This window comes from Drosophila arizonae, chromosome 5 (genome assembly GCF_054131065.1).
Source record: "Drosophila arizonae isolate 15081-1271.41 chromosome 5, UAZ_ARI_1.0, whole genome shotgun sequence".
NCBI classification, from domain to species: domain Eukaryota; kingdom Metazoa; phylum Arthropoda; class Insecta; order Diptera; family Drosophilidae; genus Drosophila; species Drosophila arizonae.
In genome coordinates this window covers 15,263,699-15,283,783 of record NC_142925.1, presented here as the reverse complement: position 1 = coordinate 15,283,783, position 20,085 = coordinate 15,263,699, and the positions used below count along the sequence as shown (strand labels likewise).

The 20,085-nt window shown below is 35.3% G+C and overlaps 6 protein-coding genes and 1 long non-coding RNA gene across 10 annotated transcripts in view; 2 read left to right on the top strand and 5 right to left on the bottom strand.

Annotated features, from left to right (window-relative positions):
* LOC108615177 (par-1) overlaps nucleotides 1-9,026 on the bottom strand; it is a 33,181-nt gene extending 24,155 nt beyond the window's left edge. Inside the window, exons 1-2 of one of the 2 annotated variants that reach the window (XM_089470555.1) lie at nucleotides 8,316-9,026; nucleotides 3,449-4,476 (exon numbers count right to left, since the gene is read on the bottom strand). In XM_089470555.1, the coding sequence (XP_089326681.1) occupies nucleotides 3,449-4,228 (780 nt within the window). In that variant the 5' untranslated portion in view covers nucleotides 4,229-4,476; nucleotides 8,316-9,026. The remainder of the gene's footprint in view (nucleotides 1-3,448; nucleotides 4,477-8,315) is intronic. The other variant, XM_089470556.1, reaches the window with a different exon arrangement.
* On the top strand, nucleotides 15-4,477 carry LOC149268561 (uncharacterized). 2 transcript variants are annotated; one of them, XR_016270357.1, is made up of 2 exons: nucleotides 15-2,034; nucleotides 3,144-4,477. It is a non-coding gene; the product is annotated as an uncharacterized LOC149268561 (long non-coding RNA). The 2 variants fall into 2 exon arrangements; XR_016270358.1 differs by having other exon boundaries at nucleotides 15-2,109.
* On the bottom strand, nucleotides 4,485-7,729 carry mei-W68 (meiotic W68). The gene is made up of 2 exons (XM_018009531.2): nucleotides 6,564-7,729; nucleotides 4,485-6,479 (listed from the first exon to the last, which is right to left on the bottom strand). The coding sequence occupies exons 1-2, from the start codon at nucleotides 6,964-6,966 to the stop codon at nucleotides 5,851-5,853; spliced, it is 1,032 nt and encodes a 343-aa protein (XP_017865020.1). The 5' UTR covers nucleotides 6,967-7,729; the 3' UTR covers nucleotides 4,485-5,850.
* Nucleotides 9,027-9,495: 469 nt separating the features above from the next.
* Nucleotides 9,496-10,780, top strand: RpL11 (ribosomal protein L11). Its single transcript, XM_018009556.2, has 4 exons — nucleotides 9,496-9,646; nucleotides 9,819-9,950; nucleotides 10,024-10,321; nucleotides 10,546-10,780. The coding sequence occupies exons 1-4, from the start codon at nucleotides 9,641-9,643 to the stop codon at nucleotides 10,671-10,673; spliced, it is 564 nt and encodes a 187-aa protein (XP_017865045.1). The 5' UTR covers nucleotides 9,496-9,640; the 3' UTR covers nucleotides 10,674-10,780.
* Nucleotides 10,094-13,074, bottom strand: Arl6 (ADP ribosylation factor-like 6). Its single transcript, XM_018009551.2, has 4 exons — nucleotides 12,179-13,074; nucleotides 11,998-12,126; nucleotides 11,810-11,938; nucleotides 10,094-11,742 (listed from the first exon to the last, which is right to left on the bottom strand). The coding sequence occupies exons 1-4, from the start codon at nucleotides 12,354-12,356 to the stop codon at nucleotides 11,570-11,572; spliced, it is 609 nt and encodes a 202-aa protein (XP_017865040.1). The 5' UTR covers nucleotides 12,357-13,074; the 3' UTR covers nucleotides 10,094-11,569.
* A 152-nt stretch (nucleotides 13,075-13,226) lies between these two features.
* Nucleotides 13,227-14,901, bottom strand: EloC (transcription elongation factor elongin C). Of its 2 annotated transcripts, none has more exons than XM_018009559.2 (3): nucleotides 14,741-14,901; nucleotides 14,463-14,674; nucleotides 13,227-13,446 (listed from the first exon to the last, which is right to left on the bottom strand). In XM_018009559.2, exons 2-3 carry the CDS (start codon nucleotides 14,672-14,674, stop codon nucleotides 13,305-13,307), a joined length of 354 nt encoding a protein of 117 aa, XP_017865048.1. In that variant the 5' UTR covers nucleotides 14,741-14,901; the 3' UTR covers nucleotides 13,227-13,304. The 2 variants fall into 2 exon arrangements, with proteins under 2 accessions (XP_017865048.1, XP_017865049.1); XM_018009560.2 differs by having other exon boundaries at nucleotides 14,463-14,690; nucleotides 14,741-14,898.
* Nucleotides 14,902-15,552: 651 nt separating this feature from the next.
* betaTub56D (beta-Tubulin at 56D) lies at nucleotides 15,553-19,480 on the bottom strand. Its single transcript, XM_018009528.2, has 2 exons — nucleotides 19,304-19,480; nucleotides 15,553-16,957 (listed from the first exon to the last, which is right to left on the bottom strand). Exons 1-2 carry the CDS (start codon nucleotides 19,358-19,360, stop codon nucleotides 15,671-15,673), a joined length of 1,344 nt encoding a protein of 447 aa, XP_017865017.1. The 5' UTR covers nucleotides 19,361-19,480; the 3' UTR covers nucleotides 15,553-15,670.
* Nucleotides 19,481-20,085: the final 605 nt, after the last annotated feature.

Below are 20,085 nucleotides of genomic sequence, written 5' to 3'. Positions count from 1 at the left end.
AATCTGAAGGCCTAACCTTAATTTGCATACACGATTTTAAACAGATTTTAATTTGCGTCGTCACATTACATGTATTTCCTATGCAGGCTATTTACTTAATTTTGTTTGCAATTTCTGTTAGGGGTCTCTCACATGAGGATGAGCTCTATCAAAAATTACACAGCGTTGTCTTATCTTTTGCCGAGTATCGCATTTCTAGCACACACACGCACTCAGTCACACAGACGCATGCATTTTATTTTAAACCTTTTATACATTATAATTTATGAATGTACGAATGTATGGTAAAAAAAAGCTTTTAAGCTTAAAGAACGAATGTAAGGTCCACACACTCACGCACACAGTCATAAATGCATTCCACACACTTATGAAGGTGGAACGCGTTAGTCGCGCTCGCGCACGCCCGAAATACAGAGATAAAATGAGACAACGACAACGAAAACCGAAATAGAAGCAGAGACGATGAAGCCCCACATTTGTGACAACACAAGTTTTAAAAAAGCTCGGCACGTTTTTGTTTTTTTTTTTTTTTCTTCTCTTCTCTTAGTATTCTACTTTGCCTTTTCACTCTTATTTCGCTCATTTACTTAATCACTCTGATATTGTTGCTGCTGTTGCTATTCTTCTGGTTAGCTCGTTTGTATTGTATTAAAGCTTCACTTGCTGCTTGCGTCTCATTCACACACATGCAAAGTCAAAGTTACGCACACACATATACATTGTCTGTGTACTGTGTGTGTAGGAATTTGTGATGATTTTCTTTATTTTTATCGGTTCTTTTCTTTTTTTTGTTTAACTGTTTGTATTGCAGCACACTATATTTCTTTTTGTTTGTATACATATATATATATGCGTATATATACTCATGTGCATATGTAAGCAGCGTATAATTAAATTAACTTATCATTCGCAATTGATTTGGCTTAGTCGGATGCGAGCTGAGAGCTTCTGCTTCTGATTCAGCTGCTGAGACTAGAGTACAATGACAATCAAGCCAAAACAAATACGTATTTAACACAAATTACTCAACAATGTACATATTTATATATGTATGTAAATGCATATAGATGAGTAAAACACATACACATGTAGAGGCATACATTTCTACATACATATGTATGTAATTAATTATTTAAAATTTTCATTCGGCAATTATAAATTGTGAGCCTAATAAATATATGACTCTTATCAGCACGTTCTTGCACTTGAATTAAACCAAATCTAATTGTTGAAGAATGCACACTTTTTACTTTTTGTTTTTCTTTTTAGAATTTAAGCAGCGCTTAGTGAAAGCAGCAATGACACTGAAGTAAAAATAATCGAATAAATGTGCATTGCTAACAACTATTGTTTGTCGATAACAACAGTACCGTTGGCGAGCAATGAACAATAACAGCGACAACGGCGACAACGGCGAACGCGACGGTGACCACACGAATGAAGTGGAACTTAATACTAAAACAAGCTTTCGACCATTGGCTGGGTCGAGCGGCATTGTATATTGGATAAGTTCTAGCGCGCGCTTCGCTCAGGCAATTTTTTTTCTTGTTTAATTTTTCAGCTTGTACTGAACACTGTGGAACGGGCATAGTTTAATCTTGAAAGCAACAGAGCTAAGAATGACACACCCAATAATATAGTTTGATTCGTACATAAAGTGTGATGTACATATATGAATATACATTTATACATGTATGTATTTACATACATGATCTTTGGCGTCACTCAAAGCTGAGTATGATTCAAAACAAAAACAAAAATACCAACATATACATTCATATGTGCGTATATATACACGCATACACATGTATACGGATGTATGCAGACACTGCATATACGCATTTATGTATGTATGTGGTTATTCATGTGACGTACCTCACGCAAACAGTCGAAGATATACAGACACATTCACGCTCAAGAAATACGTAAAGCTTTTTCGGCGAGAGAGAGTCGGCGTGAGAAAGAGAGCGAGAGAGCTTTGACTATCAAAAGAAAAATTAACTGACGTGCAGAGGCAAAGCAGTTTTCAACTAAGTATGTAGCAAAAGATCCGAGCTGAAGGCTTTTATGATCCATCAATCAGCAAGAAACGAGTGAGAATGGAGAAAAGTAACGATAATTTTAAATTGGTGTTCTTTTTGATTCTGCCATTCACACTCATTTTCAGCCGATTACACTTGCACTTGTATTTTTATATGATAGTTACTCGCGCCCGCCCACACACATCAAGAGACTATTTGAGAAATTACAAGTATATAAACATTGTGGCACTATAATATACGACTAGTTGATGCCCATTAAAAAGAAGGCAAATAGTAGCTATTAATATACACAAAAATAATATCTTATGCAAGTTTCATTCATAACAACTACTAAATGCTAATTGTGCGAATTGATCTAAAATGTTTTCAAGAAAACCTATGATGAAAATATACATATGTACAAACATACGTACATCATTTTTATTTTTCTGAATATATTTCATATCAAAGTAAATCTGTCTTATATCCAATGTTTTTATATATTAATTTAAAAGCGTATTTTCGCATTTTCCATTCCTACAGCTCTGATTATATGGATATGTCACTGGGAGATACTTAAGATAAATATTATATGTTCTTATATAATTTTGTCAGATTGCACATCATGTACATACATATATTATCTGTAGCCACGTCTATAGCAGGCGTGTTGTTGGAAATTGTTTAATAATGCTACTCTCATATTAAAGCAAATCACTGAAATTTGAAGTGGGTGTCCGATTAGGTTTTTCCAATCAAACTTTATAGCTAGTGTCAGATTGACGTACAAAAAGCATTGAAGCTTTCTTATATATTCGCATATTGACTTATTTATATTCATTCGAAAACTCTATCTCATTCATCTAATCTTAAGTGCACGAGAAATTCGCCGAAACTTTCAGACTATTTAAATGCCGTTAGCAGGGATCCAAAACATCATTTCACCCACTTTAAGTCATGTTGATTTCTATATAAATATCTAATATTATAAACTGTATATTTATATATATATATATTTATAAGTAAATCTTCATTCTCTTCAGATTCGATCAATATATAAATATATATAAAAAAAATCCCTCAGCCGCCGATTAAAAAGTTTTTTTTTTTTTTTAATTATAGAAACACTTTAGTTTGGAACAGTTTGATGTGGAACAAGTTTTCAGTGATGGCAACACAATGATCATGTTTATACAATAGTTACAATAGAAAGAATACAGATTATGAATATATTTATATGGATATATATGGACAATCAGTAATAAAGGACATGGGACAATAAGCGATTCTATAATCCATATAGTATATATATATGTATATGTATGTTTGAGGTATGATCTTAACTTAACCGGGGGACGTAGTTACAGTGCCAGCATTGAGACATGGAGATATACATGGATTGAAGTTTGATTCGATTTGCGACTCACCTTAGCTGATGATGTTCGCTGTTTGATGGCAGATGCATGGGCCGAGTGTGTGCTGAGAACGTTCTTGTTGACGGAACTGGCGCCAACACCACCCACGCCGCCCCCAACGCCGCCGACACCACCGCCCGGTGGATGATGATGATGGTGATTGATCGCTGATGATGATGGTGGTGGTGGACCACTGTTGACTGTGCTGGCATTATTGCTCGATAGTCGTCCACCGTCTGTGGCCATATTGTTGGCGACATGATGATGATGCTGATGGCTGTGCTGGTGGTGCGACGCGTGGTTTGTGTTTGCTGTCGTTGGTGGTGCGGCATTTGTTACTGTTGCTGCTGCTGCTGCCACAGGTGTGCTTGTGGTTGTATTATTGCTACTGCTGGCTGAATTCGAGGACGAGATTGGCAACATTGTCGTATTTCCAGCTGTTGTTGCTGACGCCGCCGCCGCCGCTGCCGCTGTGGTTGCTGCTGCTGTTGTTGTTGTTGATGTTGCTGTTGCGGCTGGTGTTGCTGGTGTTGGTGGTTGTGGCAGTGAGACAATGTTGGCATTGGCTGAGTCATGCTGCTGCTGCTGCTGATCCTTTACAGAATGCGCGGAGCTACTGATTGTGTTTGTTGTATACGTTGTTGTGCTAGCAGCGGCTGTCGTTGTGGCATTTGATGCCGTCGACGTCGACGTTGGCGTTGCAGCCGTCGCAGTCGCCGTCCCATTTGAGACATTCTCTGCAGGCAGGGCTTCAGGAACTGTTTGCAAAGTTGTTCGCATTGCTGTAGACATATTTCTAGCCAAATCTCTTCTCTATATTTATCTCTCTCTCTCTCTCTCTCTCTCTCGGTCCCTCTCTCTATTTCTCTCTATTACTATTTGACGCAATATTCTGCAATAGAACAGAGGCCAACTAATCTCTATTCCTCCAGTGGATCGCTTCCAACTCCTGCGCCTCCTGTCAAAGTACTTGCCGTTCTTGTTTCCTTAATATCTTAAATTTTAATTTACTTCCTAATAACTCCGCAGCCGCTTTTCATCTGAAATGGACAAGAAAGGAAATTAGTTTTATTTTTTTATTCAGCTATTAAATTAATATAAAAATAATATTATGCTAATCTTTAAGCACAAACAATACAAATCCTTTACAAAATTTTAATAGTTAATAAATTTTATAAAAATTTTATTCGAGGACATTCTCAACAATCCGTAGAAAGGGCGAAAGAATTTTGTTCTTCGAAATGTAAGCCAAAGTTTGCTTGCTATAAAACAACTATGTGTTAATTAATTTATAGCAGAAATTCCAAAAAATAAATAGTAGAAAAGTTATCGAAAAGCTTCCCATTATTAACAAAAACAAAAGATAAAAAAACTATATTCCTTTTCTGTTTTTTCTCTTATACAAAACCCTAATTAATTTATTTTATTCGAAACATAAAAGTTTTATATATTTCTTCCAATAGGGCAACCAGAGAATTAATTATTTCCCATACATGCTTGGCTTATCTTTGCAATATATGGAAAATACAAATATTTTTGTTTGCTTTATGAAAAATCAAAATATTTATAATCAAAATGTTCTTATCAATACAAAAACAAATTCAAATTAGGTCAAGCTTTGTGTTTTCCCAAAAATCAGAGGGCGTGAATACAAGGTACAAAATATTTAACAAAATAAGAAATCTTTTAATATTTTTATAGCAAAGTTTCCATCAAATTCATGGGATACAAATATCAAAGCTCAGCGGCCTTTTTAACCCTACGGTCTACTAGGTCACGCCAACTTTTGTCCTGACAGATGACAATTTATGTTCAATCAACAAGAGACGGAAATCAAATGTCGTGGCATTAGGTTATTTAGTAAGGAGCGGCGCAGGTGCACATGTCCGAAAAGAGAAATTTAACAAATTAAGCTAAAAATACATTGGAAGCTATTAAACTGTTAGACATATTGATTTTTGTACGCTTAACGCACATCTTAGTTGAATAAATCATGAAGGTTTATAAGGTTTAATTATAGATATATATAAAATTTATTTATAAGTATTCAAAACATTCTGGCAAACTATGATGAATTGTAAAATCAATTCTTTACAAAAAGGAAAATCAAAATAATACAAAGTATTAACATAAACTAATTCCAAAACTGAAACAAATTCTTTGCATTAACTATGGAATTTCTTATCATTTTAATAAACATAAAAATGTATAGTTTTGGGCTTATGGAACCTGCTTAAGGGAAAAACAATATGGGTTTAACAAGGCTCAAAGTTGTACAAAATTATATTAACAAAATATTACAAAAAAATATCTATTTTAATTCTGTATGCAAACAAATCAATTTTATGTGTCAAGACCTATCTCTAGGTAATTTACATTATATATTAATAGTTGATAATGTATTCGCATCAATATCATATAAACAAATTTCTATTGATTTTAGTGGGTATATAGTAGGGACTTAGAAAATCAATAACACTCTCGATTTCAGCTTTCAGCTGGACTTGCTGCAGCCTGCACAGCTCCTGCCTGACACCCAAACTAAGATTACTGCGCGACAAAATATCAACAATCTTCTTATTGTCGTGCTGAGTGAGAGGAACCGAGCGATTGGAAATGCTATCGATTTCGGATGGATGCAGGCCAATCCAACGGAGCGTTGGTGTGGCCAAACTCTTGGCCGAGAAACTCATGGCCTGCGAGCCGAGCTGGTAAACAAGCATTATTTCAATGCCAAACGGATCAGCATCCACTAGGATATATGCCGGTAAATTGCATTCGACGGTCAGTCGGTATACAATACGGCGTGTAGTGCAATCCGGATACCCCTTGCCCGTTAACAATATGAAACGTAAGCCAAACGTGCTCAAGGCATTACAAGCCAGCAAGCTCTCAAAAACTGACTCTTTTTCAACGATCAAAACCATTTCGGCATTTGTCACGATTCGTTCCACATTTTCGAAATCCGTTGGCAATGTTATAGCTCCGCAATATACATTGCAATCCAATACATCGCCGTTGCTCATGAGCAGCTTTATGTCTCCTACAATTGAGAGAAATGCCCATTAGTTACATTTTTCGACAAAATACAAAACAGAAGATATCAATACTTTACAATACTTCACACCTGTAATTAGTCCCTTCGACGCTGACAAAATGCCCAGATTAACAGGTGCCGTGTTTAGCATACGGCAAACATCCATTTTAGCGGCATCAATGTAGGACTGGGACCGAACCACCTGAGTGTTCCGATAATACAGACCCCGTATCGTGCAACTACCTCCGGTCAAATGCAATTGATGAATCTCCGCAAGGAGATAGACAATCAGGCAAAAGCGATGACGACTACGTTTGACACTGTATACGACCTTACGACATTTGCCAACTATATCGTAGTTGTCTTTCGTATACCAATCACGACAGCTATTTGGTATTTCTAGCGTTACTTTCTTACAGGACATCAAGCTCGTTATCAAATCCAATACAATCTGCTCTACAGTAAGCAATATATCACTATTATCTGAAGACATCTTCTGGTATAGAAGTTATAGCATAGGAAGAGGATAATGAAAATATTAATGGACCAAGATTGGGAGCGAAAAATTCAATGACAATTTAAATGGCTCTTTGACGACAAACGGTTAAATGAGTTTTTATTTAACTAACAATTAAATGAGCAATCAACAACAGTCATCAATGTGAGTACTTTTATCTTATTAAACAATTTACAGCTGCAACAGCTGAAGACTTTGTTGACAAACTTTGAAAAACTTATAAGCAATTCAATTTAGTGATTTTAATTTGTATAAAATTGTTGACACGAGTATTTCATCTGTTATGTTTATTAATTTATATATATTATATATCTGTTGATACAGTAATTTGTATTTGTTATATTTCGTAATTTATCATTATAATTTTCTCTTATCTCTGAGGTTTTTTTTTTTATATAATTATTATACATTTGTTTGTTATAATTATTAGTGTATTACTATATTTCTGTTGATATATTTCGTATGTTGTTAATTATCAATCATTGTATGAAACTGTTTCGTTTAGCACCTAAGTGCGTGCTATAATATTTAAAATGTGTTTCTTTTTTATTCAAAATAAACATAACTCAAACAAAGAGTCTGAAAATTAGTTGAAGCAGTAGATAAATTCACACACACATACATACAAATATGTATGTACATATAAAGATATATACAAAATATATTTGCGTCACACACCCTTTTATTATTTGGCTATTTTTCCTGCAACTAAACTAAATATATATATCATATTATATATACATACGGAATAAGAATGTTATATATATATACTTATATAAATACATATACACAATGTATATATATAAACATGTATAGTTTTTTGTATTGAAATTGACTTAGGTCTGGGCAATTCTTTCGCCTATTTTTTCCGTATATGAAAGCTATTAAATTTTAATACAAATACTTCCGAAAAGGTAATAACTTAAGTACATTTCAGTTAACACAGGCACACACATATGCACACGCACACAGTTACATTAAAACCGATGTACACACATTACTTTTGTAAATTTCTTTATTCAGGCTTTTTCATCTTTTTTTTTTTCTTTATATGCCCAGAAAATTGTACTCGTTATTACAAAGCACGCAGAGTTTATTTTCTTGTGCCACGGGGGCTGACAGGGCGTGGGGCTAAAGCGAAGGTAGACGACAGCGACAGCGGCGCAGCGGCAGCGAATGGAAGAGAAAAACTAGCGAAACACAGCGCAAACAGCGAAATGGCAGCCCCCTAAAATATTGATTTGCTGCTCTTCTTCTTGCTCTTGCTCTGTGGTTCGCCCATAGCGCTTAGCCCAATATACGAGAGAATTCACCATGTTACTTACCAATAAAAATAATTCCTGAATAAACAATATTAGGTCATAGATTTGCAATATATTGGCATGAGAGTTTTGAAAGTTAGACGCGTTCCATTGCCATATGCCTTATTTCATTCATATAACACACATTATTACTTAATTTTTTTTCTTTTTCTTTTTCTTTCGAATTTTCAAACGCAAAGTGGTAGTGGAAAAGAAAGACCGACTTTTACCGAGCAGCCAGTCGACGACACTACACAACGAAATGCAAATGCATACATACATACATATGTATGTATCTTTCTCACTCGCTCACTCTCACAGCAGCAATATATGTATTTCTCAATAAGATTTTTTCTTTTCGTTTCTTTTTTTGATAAAAACCGTTTTTCAAGTTATGGAACTAAAATATCGCGTTTTTTACAATCTAATTTGGCTCACAATGACTTTTTCGTCTAAATATACTGTTTGTATTTAAAAAGCTACATTGTCGTAAAATCAATTCAGCGATAGAAGACAATCTAAGTAACTTGATATAGCGCTATATGAGTTAAGTCAGTTATAGTTTTATTATCGGACGTTGCAACAATTGAATAAGTTATTTATTTGTTGCACTTAGCAGATTACAGTTATAATCTTTTCAACCACATACACTATGGCAAAGCAGCAGCATACGTCGTCCAAAAAAATCACATTAAAATCAGGCAGCCATATTGTAGAGTTGCTAATAGTCGATCGATACATCGGTATTTTAATAACAAACTTAATCGATTAACTACAATTAAAATAATTATACAAATAAACAACAACAAAGCTACAGGCAATTATCGATACAACTTTTTTAGTCGGAACAAATTGTTATTGGTGTTGCTATATCGTCATCATTTCTTAACTACCAATTATTTGAACGATTAACAGCCAGTGTCCGCACTCGTTAGAAATTTATATTCAATAAATGAATTGCTCAGATTAAATATTTGTTATTATAATGAAAAAAGTTAAAATATTAATTAAACTTACCCCAAAAAATAAAGGAAAAAATCATCTTTATTCACATAGCTAACTGTTAATATCGAAATAATATAATGCGAATAGCACTGATATTTTTTGTTATCAAACAGTGCCGATTCTTTAACAACTTTCCCATATGTACAAATAACTATGACTCTAGTTCTTTTGCATATTCAATTTAAGACATGTTAACATTATATATTTATAATACATCATTTATTTGGGGAATACCTATATTAATGTTTCCGCGACTATCGACTACAAATCGATAACACGTATCGCTGGCGTAGGCTGACACTGAACTGTAACACGCCTTTTTCCTTTCTTTCCTACATACCATAATGGCGGTAGGTTTTCTGAAATTCTTGTCAAGTGTAAATTATTAAACATCTACATTATTCGTGCAATATTATTGTAAACTATGAATGTAGACTTGATGTTATTCGATTCGATGTGTTGATTGACATATTATTTTGCGTTTAAACCATATATTGATGAATCAAAATAAACCTTTTTTAGGCTGTTGCTAAGAAGGAACCTAAAATCAAGCGCGATCCCGCGAAAAACCCTATGCGCGATCTGCACATCAGGAAGCTTTGCCTCAACATCTGCGTAGGTGAATCCGGTGATAGGCTTACCCGTGCCGCCAAGGTAAGAATCCTAAAAATACAATCGTAAATATGCCGAACAAACAAACCTAAATTTCTCAAAATTTCATTGTTAGGTTTTGGAGCAGCTGACGGGACAACAGCCAGTGTTCTCGAAGGCCCGCTACACAGTGCGTTCTTTCGGTATTCGTCGTAATGAAAAGATCGCAGTGCATTGCACAGTGCGCGGCGCTAAGGCCGAGGAAATCTTGGAGCGTGGCCTGAAAGTGCGCGAGTACGAGTTGAGACGCGATAACTTCTCGGCCACTGGCAACTTTGGCTTTGGTATTCAAGAACATATTGATTTGGGCATCAAGTACGATCCCTCAATCGGTATCTATGGCTTGGACTTCTACGTTGTGTTGGGACGTCCAGGTAAGAATTACATGCCAATCGGAATCCAAGTGGATGCTGCACATAATTAGGTGTCCATTTCCAATACGAAATTGATGCTCAGTAACTGTGCGCATATTAATGAAAGTGTGCTTAAATGGATTTGTTTCAATACAAACTCAAACGGTACAATTGCAACAAAATTAATTACTCCGCGCAACTATTGTGAATGGTCTTGTTAATTATTGTATTTTTATATTTTTTAGGTTACAACGTGGCTCACAGAAAGCGCAAAGCTGGCACCGTCGGTTTCCAACATCGTCTGACAAAAGAGGATGCCATGAAGTGGTTCCAACAGAAGTATGATGGTATCATCCTGAATAGCAAGAAATAAACGCATTTCGCGACGATGTTTTAAGATGAAGATGAATTCTGTAATAAACCCGTCATCGGAGAAATTTCTTAATATTAAAGTCTTCGCTTGCGCGAGACAATATTTTATTTCTAATTGGTTTGAACTTGGTTATGATAGATGTAAGAGAAGGCAATTGGAATATGAATTGAGCTTTGGATTAGACATGTTAAAGGCAGACTTACGTCTATTACGAGGAACCAGTATATTGAGTATTTCTAAATATCCTACCTTTTCGTAAAGCCCTTGGTACTCCAATAACATTTTTTAGTTTCTATGGATATATCGGATATGGAAAACGTTTAGTATAAAAATTCCTATGGTTGTACCCGGATTCACAAATCTTTTACCTGAAACGTTGTTCAAAGTTGAGGTAGGTTGGCTGGTAAGTTTCTATATTATGCTATTGGATTACTACATTATAAAGCTGGCATAGAATTTATCCAAAATTAACCTTTTTTTTCGATTTTTAATATATTGGCAGAACAAATTCTTATCGTATTAAAAGTTTACTATATCTTTGAATGCATAAACAAAATCTTATCAGTAACGGACTTTAATATCTAAAGCTGTTCAAAAATTTCTACTAATTTCAATATTTAGAACTGGATTAATGTTATTTTTATTCGACATTAGTATTTAGTATTTAAACATATTTTCAGTTACATAACGTCCATATCTCTCCGGCTTACCAAACCAAGTTATTTTTATTGCATTTCATCAGATTTCAAAGTTAATGACACAGAATTTCTGATATTATTTATATACACATATAAAGGTTCATTCATATACTACACTACTTATTAACCAGACTCGTAAAGTATAACTACATTATTAGGCAAAAAAAAGAAAGAAATTCGAAATGGAACAATACGAGATTACTTAATGTCCTTGGAGACCATCTTCATTTTACTACCCTTTCTGTTGCTTAATAATGCGAAACGGATTTGTTGAACCAGCCATTGTATGCCCTCGTCTAGACCTTCCCCGGAGATGGCGTTGCTGGAGCAGATGTGCCAAGGTTTGTCCTTGATGTTTTCCAAACCCAAAGCTGAAAGAGATTACAATACAGGATTATATAAATCATTACTAATTTATATTTATATGACTTTAGTTACCCGCTGCAATTTTTACATTAGATAGCGAATCCTCTAGGTCCGATTTGTTTCCATAGAATAGTATGGGTAATATTCGATTACGCAGATCGGGATGCTGCAGCACCAGATCCAATTCATCTTTGACAACCACTAAAAAGGAATATAATTTTAAATTATATATGTATATATTTTTATTGTTGAAAACATACCGAATCTCATTCTATCGCTTGAATCGATTACGTAGATAATTCCCTGACAATTTTTAAACTGGTGCTCCCATAAATTTCTATAACGTGTAGCTCCAGACATATCAATAGCCTTTATGCAAACGCCCATGTCTGCAAAATGAGAATTATTAAAGGATGATGTATTTTGTATAGCAAAACTTACTGTAAAATTGCTCAATGAGAAACCCCACTGTTGGCACCATGATAGCAGACTGTTCGTTTGACTTCTTGAAATGGTTAATTATCGTCGATTTGCCACTGTTATTTAGGCCCAGGACAAGTATCGTCATTTTGTCCTTTTTGACTTTGATCAAGCCCGTCAAATTGTGCAGCATGCCCATATTGCGACTCTATGTAAACTTAAAGAACTTAAAAATGAAAATAGAAAATAGTTTTACTATGTTTGGCCCTGTCGATGTGTCAGTTGGTAACTATGGAAACGTTCGCTAGACATCGATTTATTGTGGCGCGCTTTGTCCTTCAAAATTGATGAAGGCCGCTGTTAAAAGTGACTGTAAGTTCACTGTTAAATCACTGTCAGTCGTTCCAAGAGCAGCTCCATCGTATAGAGTATTTATAAATGGATTTGCGTGTGACGTCAGAGCTTTGCTACACTTTCCGCCCTCAGCAACTCCGTCAAGTTTAAGTTCAAGCACCAAGGTGTGAAAGAGATTTCAAAGCACTGCTCAAAAACAGTGCCGTTACTTTGACCGTCTACGAAAAAACAAACTTGTAGCGTCACAAAGCCGGTGTTCACTACGCTAGCAACTTAGAAGTACGCTGGTTTGGTTAGAATTCTTATAAGAATAACAAAAATTAAAAACATGATGTTTAATTGAATCTATTGTTAAGGCTAAATTCGTCTATGTTTTATACACATTTTCACTATGGGTATATTTATCTATATACGTTTATATATTATGGCTGCAATAAAGATTAATGCGCGCGAGTCCTTTTATTTTCGATAAGGTGACGTCCCGCTGTAAAAGTAACGTGCATGACCTTGTATTTGCCTTTCCTATTGATAGCGCCTTCAATCAAGGTTAATAATAGCGTTTCATTAGCTCATTTACACAACAGGTTGTAAAATGTCGTTTAGATATTCATAAACATTTGTAACTTTAACGCTTTTGGGACCTTACTTACATTCGCCTCGGCATCAATTACATCTTTTTAGGAATTAACAGTAACAGTAAAACTACATTTGTATATACAATTACAGCAAACCATATTACATTTTTATTCATTTTGAAAATTTGTTATTTAACATTATTAAGTTAACCAATAACTTAGCAATCTAGAAAATTAGCTGCCATTAAAAGTTCTAAGGCAATTTCTGGTGCAATCGGAAATTCTGGTATTTCGGTTGAACTATTGGTGTATCGAACTTTATATGTGAAGTACATGCACACCTTCTGTAAGACATGCGATCTGCAAAGGGAATGAAAAGAGATATATTAAATATCAATCAATTTTGTAATATTTGATTAAAGACTAGCACAAGCTAGAAATCAAACTATATGCAAGCAATAAGGCTTTCTTGTAATATTAATGTTGAAGAAATATCGTTGAAAATAAACTTAAATTATTATTATTAGCAAAGATCAGTTAATCGACCATGTTAGATCTGCAAAGCTGATACATTCTTTATAAATACCGCGAATATCAATCTGACTTGACAATGAACTAATAAGACTAATCTAGCAAATTCTCTGAATTTTTCAAGCTATTATCTATGATTCTCTCTTTCAGTTCCATAGACGGGGAAGAGTGTAAAGATGCTAAAAATATCATAAGCTTCTACACTCTCTTCGTTCTCTGTGGAACGGAAATAATATATGTATAATAATAGTTGACATAAACTTAAAAAAATAAAAATAAATATTTATGACGATCAACAATAATATAATATATGGAAAATATTGAGCAATTAAAAATTCTTGGAATAAAAATTTCTATTTGTAGCTCTTGATTGAAAAAGACTAACTTAGCTTCATATATTGTATTTAATAAACATTTTTCTAAATCATTGTATTTGTCAATTTCTAATGTGCATGTGATGTATATTAATTCTATTTATGTCTGGTATATACATATACTAATTCTATATATAAAGTGATAATACTACTAATTGTATTACTAAAGAAGCATTATTTTTCTAGCCGCACGAATATTACAAAAATTTAACCCTTCAATGAGCTAAATACACACACACACACACACGCACATACATGTATTGCACACATACATACATATGTTTATTTGTATGCAATTTAACCCGTACGTACGTATGTGTTCATGGGTCAAATATATGTATGCTCGTTGGTGTGTGCATGTATGTATGTACATGGAAAAATATTGGCACTCCCTTGACCGGTCATTAGCACACATTTGATTTAAAGGAAAGTACTAAGCGCACTTCGTTGGCATCACAAAATGGGACTTACGGAATCTCCCGAAAGTGCACTTCGTTAGCCTCGTTTTCCGCGAATTGTCCTGGGCCAGATAACATTGCCTTAATTGTGCCAGAGGTGAGAGCATGTTCCCGTTTTACAATAAATTCGTGTCCATCTGACGAAATCAGTTTGACGTACATGGCGTCTGGCCCCTCGCAACCGCCATAGACTTTATCGCCGCGCTGCTCGTCCATTGCTATCATCTAAAAAATTTACTTACTATACTTTTTTTTCGCAATATAAACTATTTTATTTATTTTCTGTCTTACTTGCCAAAACTCAGTCTGTGACAACACTCAAAATCGTACATATACAATTCAGTGCTGTATAGTGGCTAAAATACTTAATTTCAAATTTCTTCATACCATCATGCAAAACTGGAAGTACTAAAGTTAGTAATCTATATTGATTTTACTTCTTTATATGAATGTTATTTATTTATTTATTTATTTTCTTGTGTAAATTAATTATTTTCTTCAGTCAGAAGTATAGAAATCATGAATGTTTGTGTATCAATTACGGAATTGAATGTGTTTTCGATCATTTTATTCGATACATTTTTATTTAGCAATCGTTTATGTGTGGCCCATCCCTATAAAATACCGAGAAGCAGCTGTTTGGGTGGGGAAAATGCCGCTAATAGTAACATCATGCAATTAAACAATTTTATCTACATGATGAATTATAATTATTTTCTAAAGAAACATCTTTAACTAAATAGTATAGTAGATGAAATAGTTAGCTATTCTACATATCACAGCATAATACTGCACAATGGATTTTACCCTTTGAATGCCCTCTGTCATGCGCAAACCAATGCTAATTTCAAATTATCGATGTTTCTTCCCATTTCTCCTACTTTCTGTAATGTTAGTATATTAGATAAGCCCACAAATAGTTAATCTGTTTCCTTCTATAATAAAATATAGTTCGAGCTACAGAGCATTTAATAAACTTCTTGATTGCTGTGAGTGCACCTAACTAAACAGATAAACGTGTTGCCGAACAGCTTTCACGCTGTATAATCAAATGTAGCAAACAAAAATAAATGCGAATAATTATTTTCAAAAATTAAACAAGATTTTCTTTTATATTTTTTTGTAAGAAGAAATCGTTTCGACTTTATTGGTTACGTTAAAAGAACAATCACTGCAAACTTAATTTTTGTTCTCATTTTACTTGACGCAACTTTCGAGAATTTAGTTCTCATCCACCTCAGCCTCTTGTTCTTCTTCGAATTCAGCATCCTCATCGGCGGTAGCCTCCTGGTATTGCTGATATTCAGAGACCAAGTCGTTCATGTTGCTCTCAGCCTCGGTGAACTCCATCTCATCCATACCCTCGCCAGTGTACCAATGCAAGAAAGCCTTGCGACGGAACATAGCGGTGAATTGCTCAGAGATACGCTTGAACAGCTCCTGGATGGCAGTCGAGTTTCCAATGAAAGTAGCAGACATTTTCAGACCACGGGGCGGGATGTCACAGACAGCGGTCTTCACATTGTTGGGGATCCATTCAACAAAGTATGAGCTGTTCTTGTTCTGGATGTTCAGCATCTGCTCGTCAACCTCCTTCATGGACATGCGTCCACGGAAGATGGCAGCGACGGTCAGATAGCGGCCATGACGAGGATCGCAGGCAGCCATCATGTTCTTAGCATCGAACATCTGCTGTGTCAGCTCAGGCACTGTCAGCGCCCTGTATTGCTGGGAGCCTCGAGATGTCAGGGGTGCAAAGCCAGGCATGAAGAAATGCAGACGTGGGAATGGAACCATATTAACTGCCAGTTTGCGGAGATCAGCATTCAGTTGGCCAGGGAAGCGGAGGCAAGTTGTTACGCCAGACATTGTCAACGAGACGAGATGGTTCAAGTCACCATAAGTTGGGGTTGTCAGCTTGAGGGTACGGAAGCAGATGTCATAGAGCGCCTCGTTATCGATGCAGTAGGTCTCATCTGTGTTCTCGACCAACTGATGCACCGACAGGGTAGCATTGTAGGGCTCAACAACGGTGTCCGACACCTTTGGCGAGGGCACCACTGAGTATGTGTTCATGATTCTATCGGGATATTCCTCACGGATCTTGGAGATCAGCAGGGTACCCATGCCGGAACCGGTGCCGCCTCCAAGCGAGTGTGTAAGTTGGAAGCCTTGCAGGCAATCGCACGATTCAGCCTCTTTACGCACAACATCGAGCACTGAATCGACGAGCTCAGCGCCTTCTGTGTAATGACCCTTGGCCCAGTTGTTGCCGGCACCAGATTGACCGAACACAAAGTTGTCGGGTCTGAAGATCTGGCCAAAGGGACCCGATCGCACGGAGTCCATGGTGCCAGGCTCCAAATCAACGAGCACAGCGCGAGGCACATATTTGCCTCCGGACGCCTCATTGTAGTATACATTGATACGTTCTAATTGTAGGTCGCTGTCGCCATGGTAAGCGCCGGTAGCATCAATGCCGTGCTCATCGGAAATAATTTCCCAGAACTGAAATGAAAGTAAAAGACGTTTATTTAATTTTAAAATTTCCAAAAATTAATTCACTTTTTATTTTATATCTACTAAACCTTCTTTTATAGAAAATAAATCTATTTAAAATAATTGTTTATTTAATATGATTTATTTCAATTAGTACCAGCCCTTTTAAAGTAACTAAATCAATTTCAAACAATTGTTCTCAAACTCTGCTTTTTCATTCTTTCCGAACAGATGTTCGTTGAACTTTGTATCCATTAAAGGGGCACTAATAATAGAAAGCTGTATTTAGACACAAAGTCAATAAATAAATATTTTATCAGACTTATGGTGGGCTTAAACCGACAACAACGGAAACATCGTCATCGTCATTGTCGCTGCTTGTGTGTGTGGGTTGATCATAACACCAGCTGTCCACCTTAACAGTCTTTGGCTTTGGCTTTTCCCGTATATGTATGTAGGCTGTGCTTCTCCGTCCCCACGCACAAGCGAGCAATAGTCAGAGTCGCAGTCGCAGTCAGCAGACATGCGCCTACCTCAAATTTAAGCGATAATCTCTCGCTTAATCATATACATATATACATATGTACGAGTATGCGCGCAAGCTTACATCATCGCCGGCAACAACACCAACCCAGCCCACACAAGAGAGCAGAAAAGTCGGTTGACTGGCGTAAGCCGAGGCCAAGCTCCGTATAGTGCATCAATTTAGTTCGTCTGGAACGCCATATGGCGTTAGAAATGTACTTTTTCATCAGATTACGTCATTTCCAAGACAAACTTTTTGCTTGTTTATTTGTCGTAAACAATAAAAAATACCTCACCTCAAAAAAAAAAAAAGGAAGTAAAATTAAGGGAATAAATAAATACAGTTGCTATGATGACCAAAATTACCCTCAAACAAACAACTGCATCTTAATTGTGTCTGCGCCTACAACAAAAACAAATATAACTACTTCTCATGCATATCGACGGTAAATATCGTAGGAAAATATAAAATAGTTGCAGCTGCTGCAAAAAGGGGGTAGTTTTCTATGTATTACGAGGACAACAATGGCTGTATTGATTCTCCGAAAGGACGTCGATGACGAAGCCAGCTCGCAATGGGTTTGCCGGCAAAAGAGCTTATACGCATGTGCATGAAAACTGGCAACACTGCCTTTGGGTGTGTCATATGTAAGTAGATATATATATATATACAAATATGTAAATGCATATGAATGCATATATGTACATGTATTAGAGCACATCGACGCTTTATGTGTGTAATAAAAATAATTACTGTACTATTACGGGATTGAGGAATGCTAGTTGTTCTTAAAAAGCAAACAAACAAGCAATGCAAATAATTATTTGTGTATACAATGATTATTTACTTATCTGCTTGTATAAAAATATTTGCAATTAAATAACTTTGATAAAGTACAATTTTTTTTTTTTTTTTTTTGTCGAATGACCGCATGAAATAACTAAAACTTCATTTATATATGTATGTATATATACATTCAATGCATACATATGGATATATTGTATATACATGCCGCTACACAGATGTGGACGTATGTGCATATACAATCATATATACGTGTATGTATTTACTTTGTGTCATTGCGAACCGGTCGGCAACCGGTTCAGCCATTTTAGGTAAAATGACGTCATATTTTCTCTTCACCAAACTCCAGAAGGCACAGCCATATGAACAGAAAAGACTCGAACAACATGAATATTATATGTTAAACTAGCCCAGTCAAGAAACATTTTGATTGATCGGCTAAAAAACATACCTTTCACCAATTACAAACATACATACTTATACATGCATATACTTTTTCTTAGTTGCATATGTTTGTATGTATGTATGGTGCCATACCATCTTAAGCGACTTTCTCATTGAAAGAAAAAAAACTAGAGCTATGAAGAAAAATGAGTCATTTACTCATATATAAATATGTGTACATGAAAATATGTATATCTCCATATATAAATATGTGTACTAAATGTAAAAATATCAGTTTAATCGATAAAAGTTAATAACATGAAGACACGCCCTAAAATTAATAGATCTAAACCAAAATTCTATATGCACAAATGTGTATATACACATGAATAAAGAAAAAACTGCATGAGCCTGTTTATTATCGTTATATGCTAGGTATTCATATGAATGAAATTATTTTTTCGTATATACATACATGCATAAATAGTTATATGCTATACAAATTTATGCGCCGATGCCGGTGGCCTCAATAATTTTTGCCACATGGCAGCGCAAAAATGACGCCATGTTTACTGGTAACTGTACTTCATTCTTATTTTAAACTCAATTAAGGAAATTCTTCTTAAGTGTTTGGTACATACCTTGGCACCGATTTGGTTACCGCACTGACCAGCTTGGATGTGTACAATTTCCCTCATTTTCTTTTTGTGTATATAAAACTGTAGACTTTTAACTTAAAAAATATTTCCTGCTTTGTATTCACAAACACACTTCTGCCCGCTTCACTTGACGAATACTGTCTGAGTTCTTCGGCGAAATCGCCGGTATAATATAACGTTGATGGCAAGTGTGACCAGACTATGCAAACAAATAATACCACCGCAATTGAATATAAGAGATTAAAGGTTACACTATGCGTACACAAATACGTCATAAATGGACGTAGCGACCAATATGGATATATATTTGTATATTAATAATAAGTTTATATTAAATCCTGCACGTCGATCTTATTCATTAAAATCTATGAATATACTCTGAAATATTTAAAAAGAGCATGTATAAGATTTAAAACTGACCTCAAACTAAAATTCTATAACTCTTCTTCTCTCCTGCGCTCTTTCGAATTTTCTCTTGATTATTCTCTCATATTCTCTTCCTTGAGCGGTAAAAATAAAATCCATGTTCCTCAGCTTCTAGAAATAACGCAAAGTCACGAAGGAAACAAATGTATGTACATACATATTTATGTACTTTTCTATTTTGACTAGAATAACCCCTGTAGGAGGGTTTGAGTTTCTTATTATTAGAATGATTTTATATACGTGTGGTTGGAAAATCGATAAATTATGAATTTTTCTTCGGTACTTTTTAGGGACTTTATTTAAATATTTCACCAGATGTCCGGAGCGGAAATTGCCAA

Excerpts from the sequence above, each read along its gene's own strand:
- mei-W68 (XM_018009531.2), bottom strand. The coding sequence starts at position 6,966 with ATGTCTTCAGATAATAGTGATATATTGCTTACTGTAGAGCAGATTGTA. Across the intron at positions 6,480-6,563 it reads GTCGAAGGGACTAATTACAG|GAGACATAAAGCTGCTCATG; the intron begins GTGTGAAGTATT and ends TCTCAATTGTAG.
- RpL11 (XM_018009556.2), top strand. Across the intron at positions 9,951-10,023 it reads GGCTTACCCGTGCCGCCAAG|GTTTTGGAGCAGCTGACGGG; the intron begins GTAAGAATCCTA and ends TTTCATTGTTAG. Across the intron at positions 10,322-10,545 it reads CGTTGTGTTGGGACGTCCAG|GTTACAACGTGGCTCACAGA; the intron begins GTAAGAATTACA and ends TATATTTTTTAG.
- Arl6 (XM_018009551.2), bottom strand. The coding sequence starts at position 12,356 with ATGGGCATGCTGCACAATTTGACGGGCTTGATCAAAGTCAAAAAGGAC. Across the intron at positions 11,939-11,997 it reads AAGCGATAGAATGAGATTCG|TGGTTGTCAAAGATGAATTG; the intron begins GTATGTTTTCAA and ends ATTCCTTTTTAG. Across the intron at positions 11,743-11,809 it reads TAATGTAAAAATTGCAGCGG|CTTTGGGTTTGGAAAACATC; the intron begins GTAACTAAAGTC and ends AATCTCTTTCAG.
- EloC (XM_018009559.2), bottom strand. The coding sequence starts at position 14,674 with ATGATAGCAATGGACGAGCAGCGCGGCGATAAAGTCTATGGCGGTTGC. Across the intron at positions 13,447-14,462 it reads GTGCACTTTCGGGAGATTCC|ATCGCATGTCTTACAGAAGG; the intron begins GTAAGTCCCATT and ends TTCCCTTTGCAG.
- betaTub56D (XM_018009528.2), bottom strand. The coding sequence starts at position 19,360 with ATGAGGGAAATTGTACACATCCAAGCTGGTCAGTGCGGTAACCAAATC. Across the intron at positions 16,958-19,303 it reads GTAACCAAATCGGTGCCAAG|TTCTGGGAAATTATTTCCGA; the intron begins GTATGTACCAAA and ends CTTTCATTTCAG.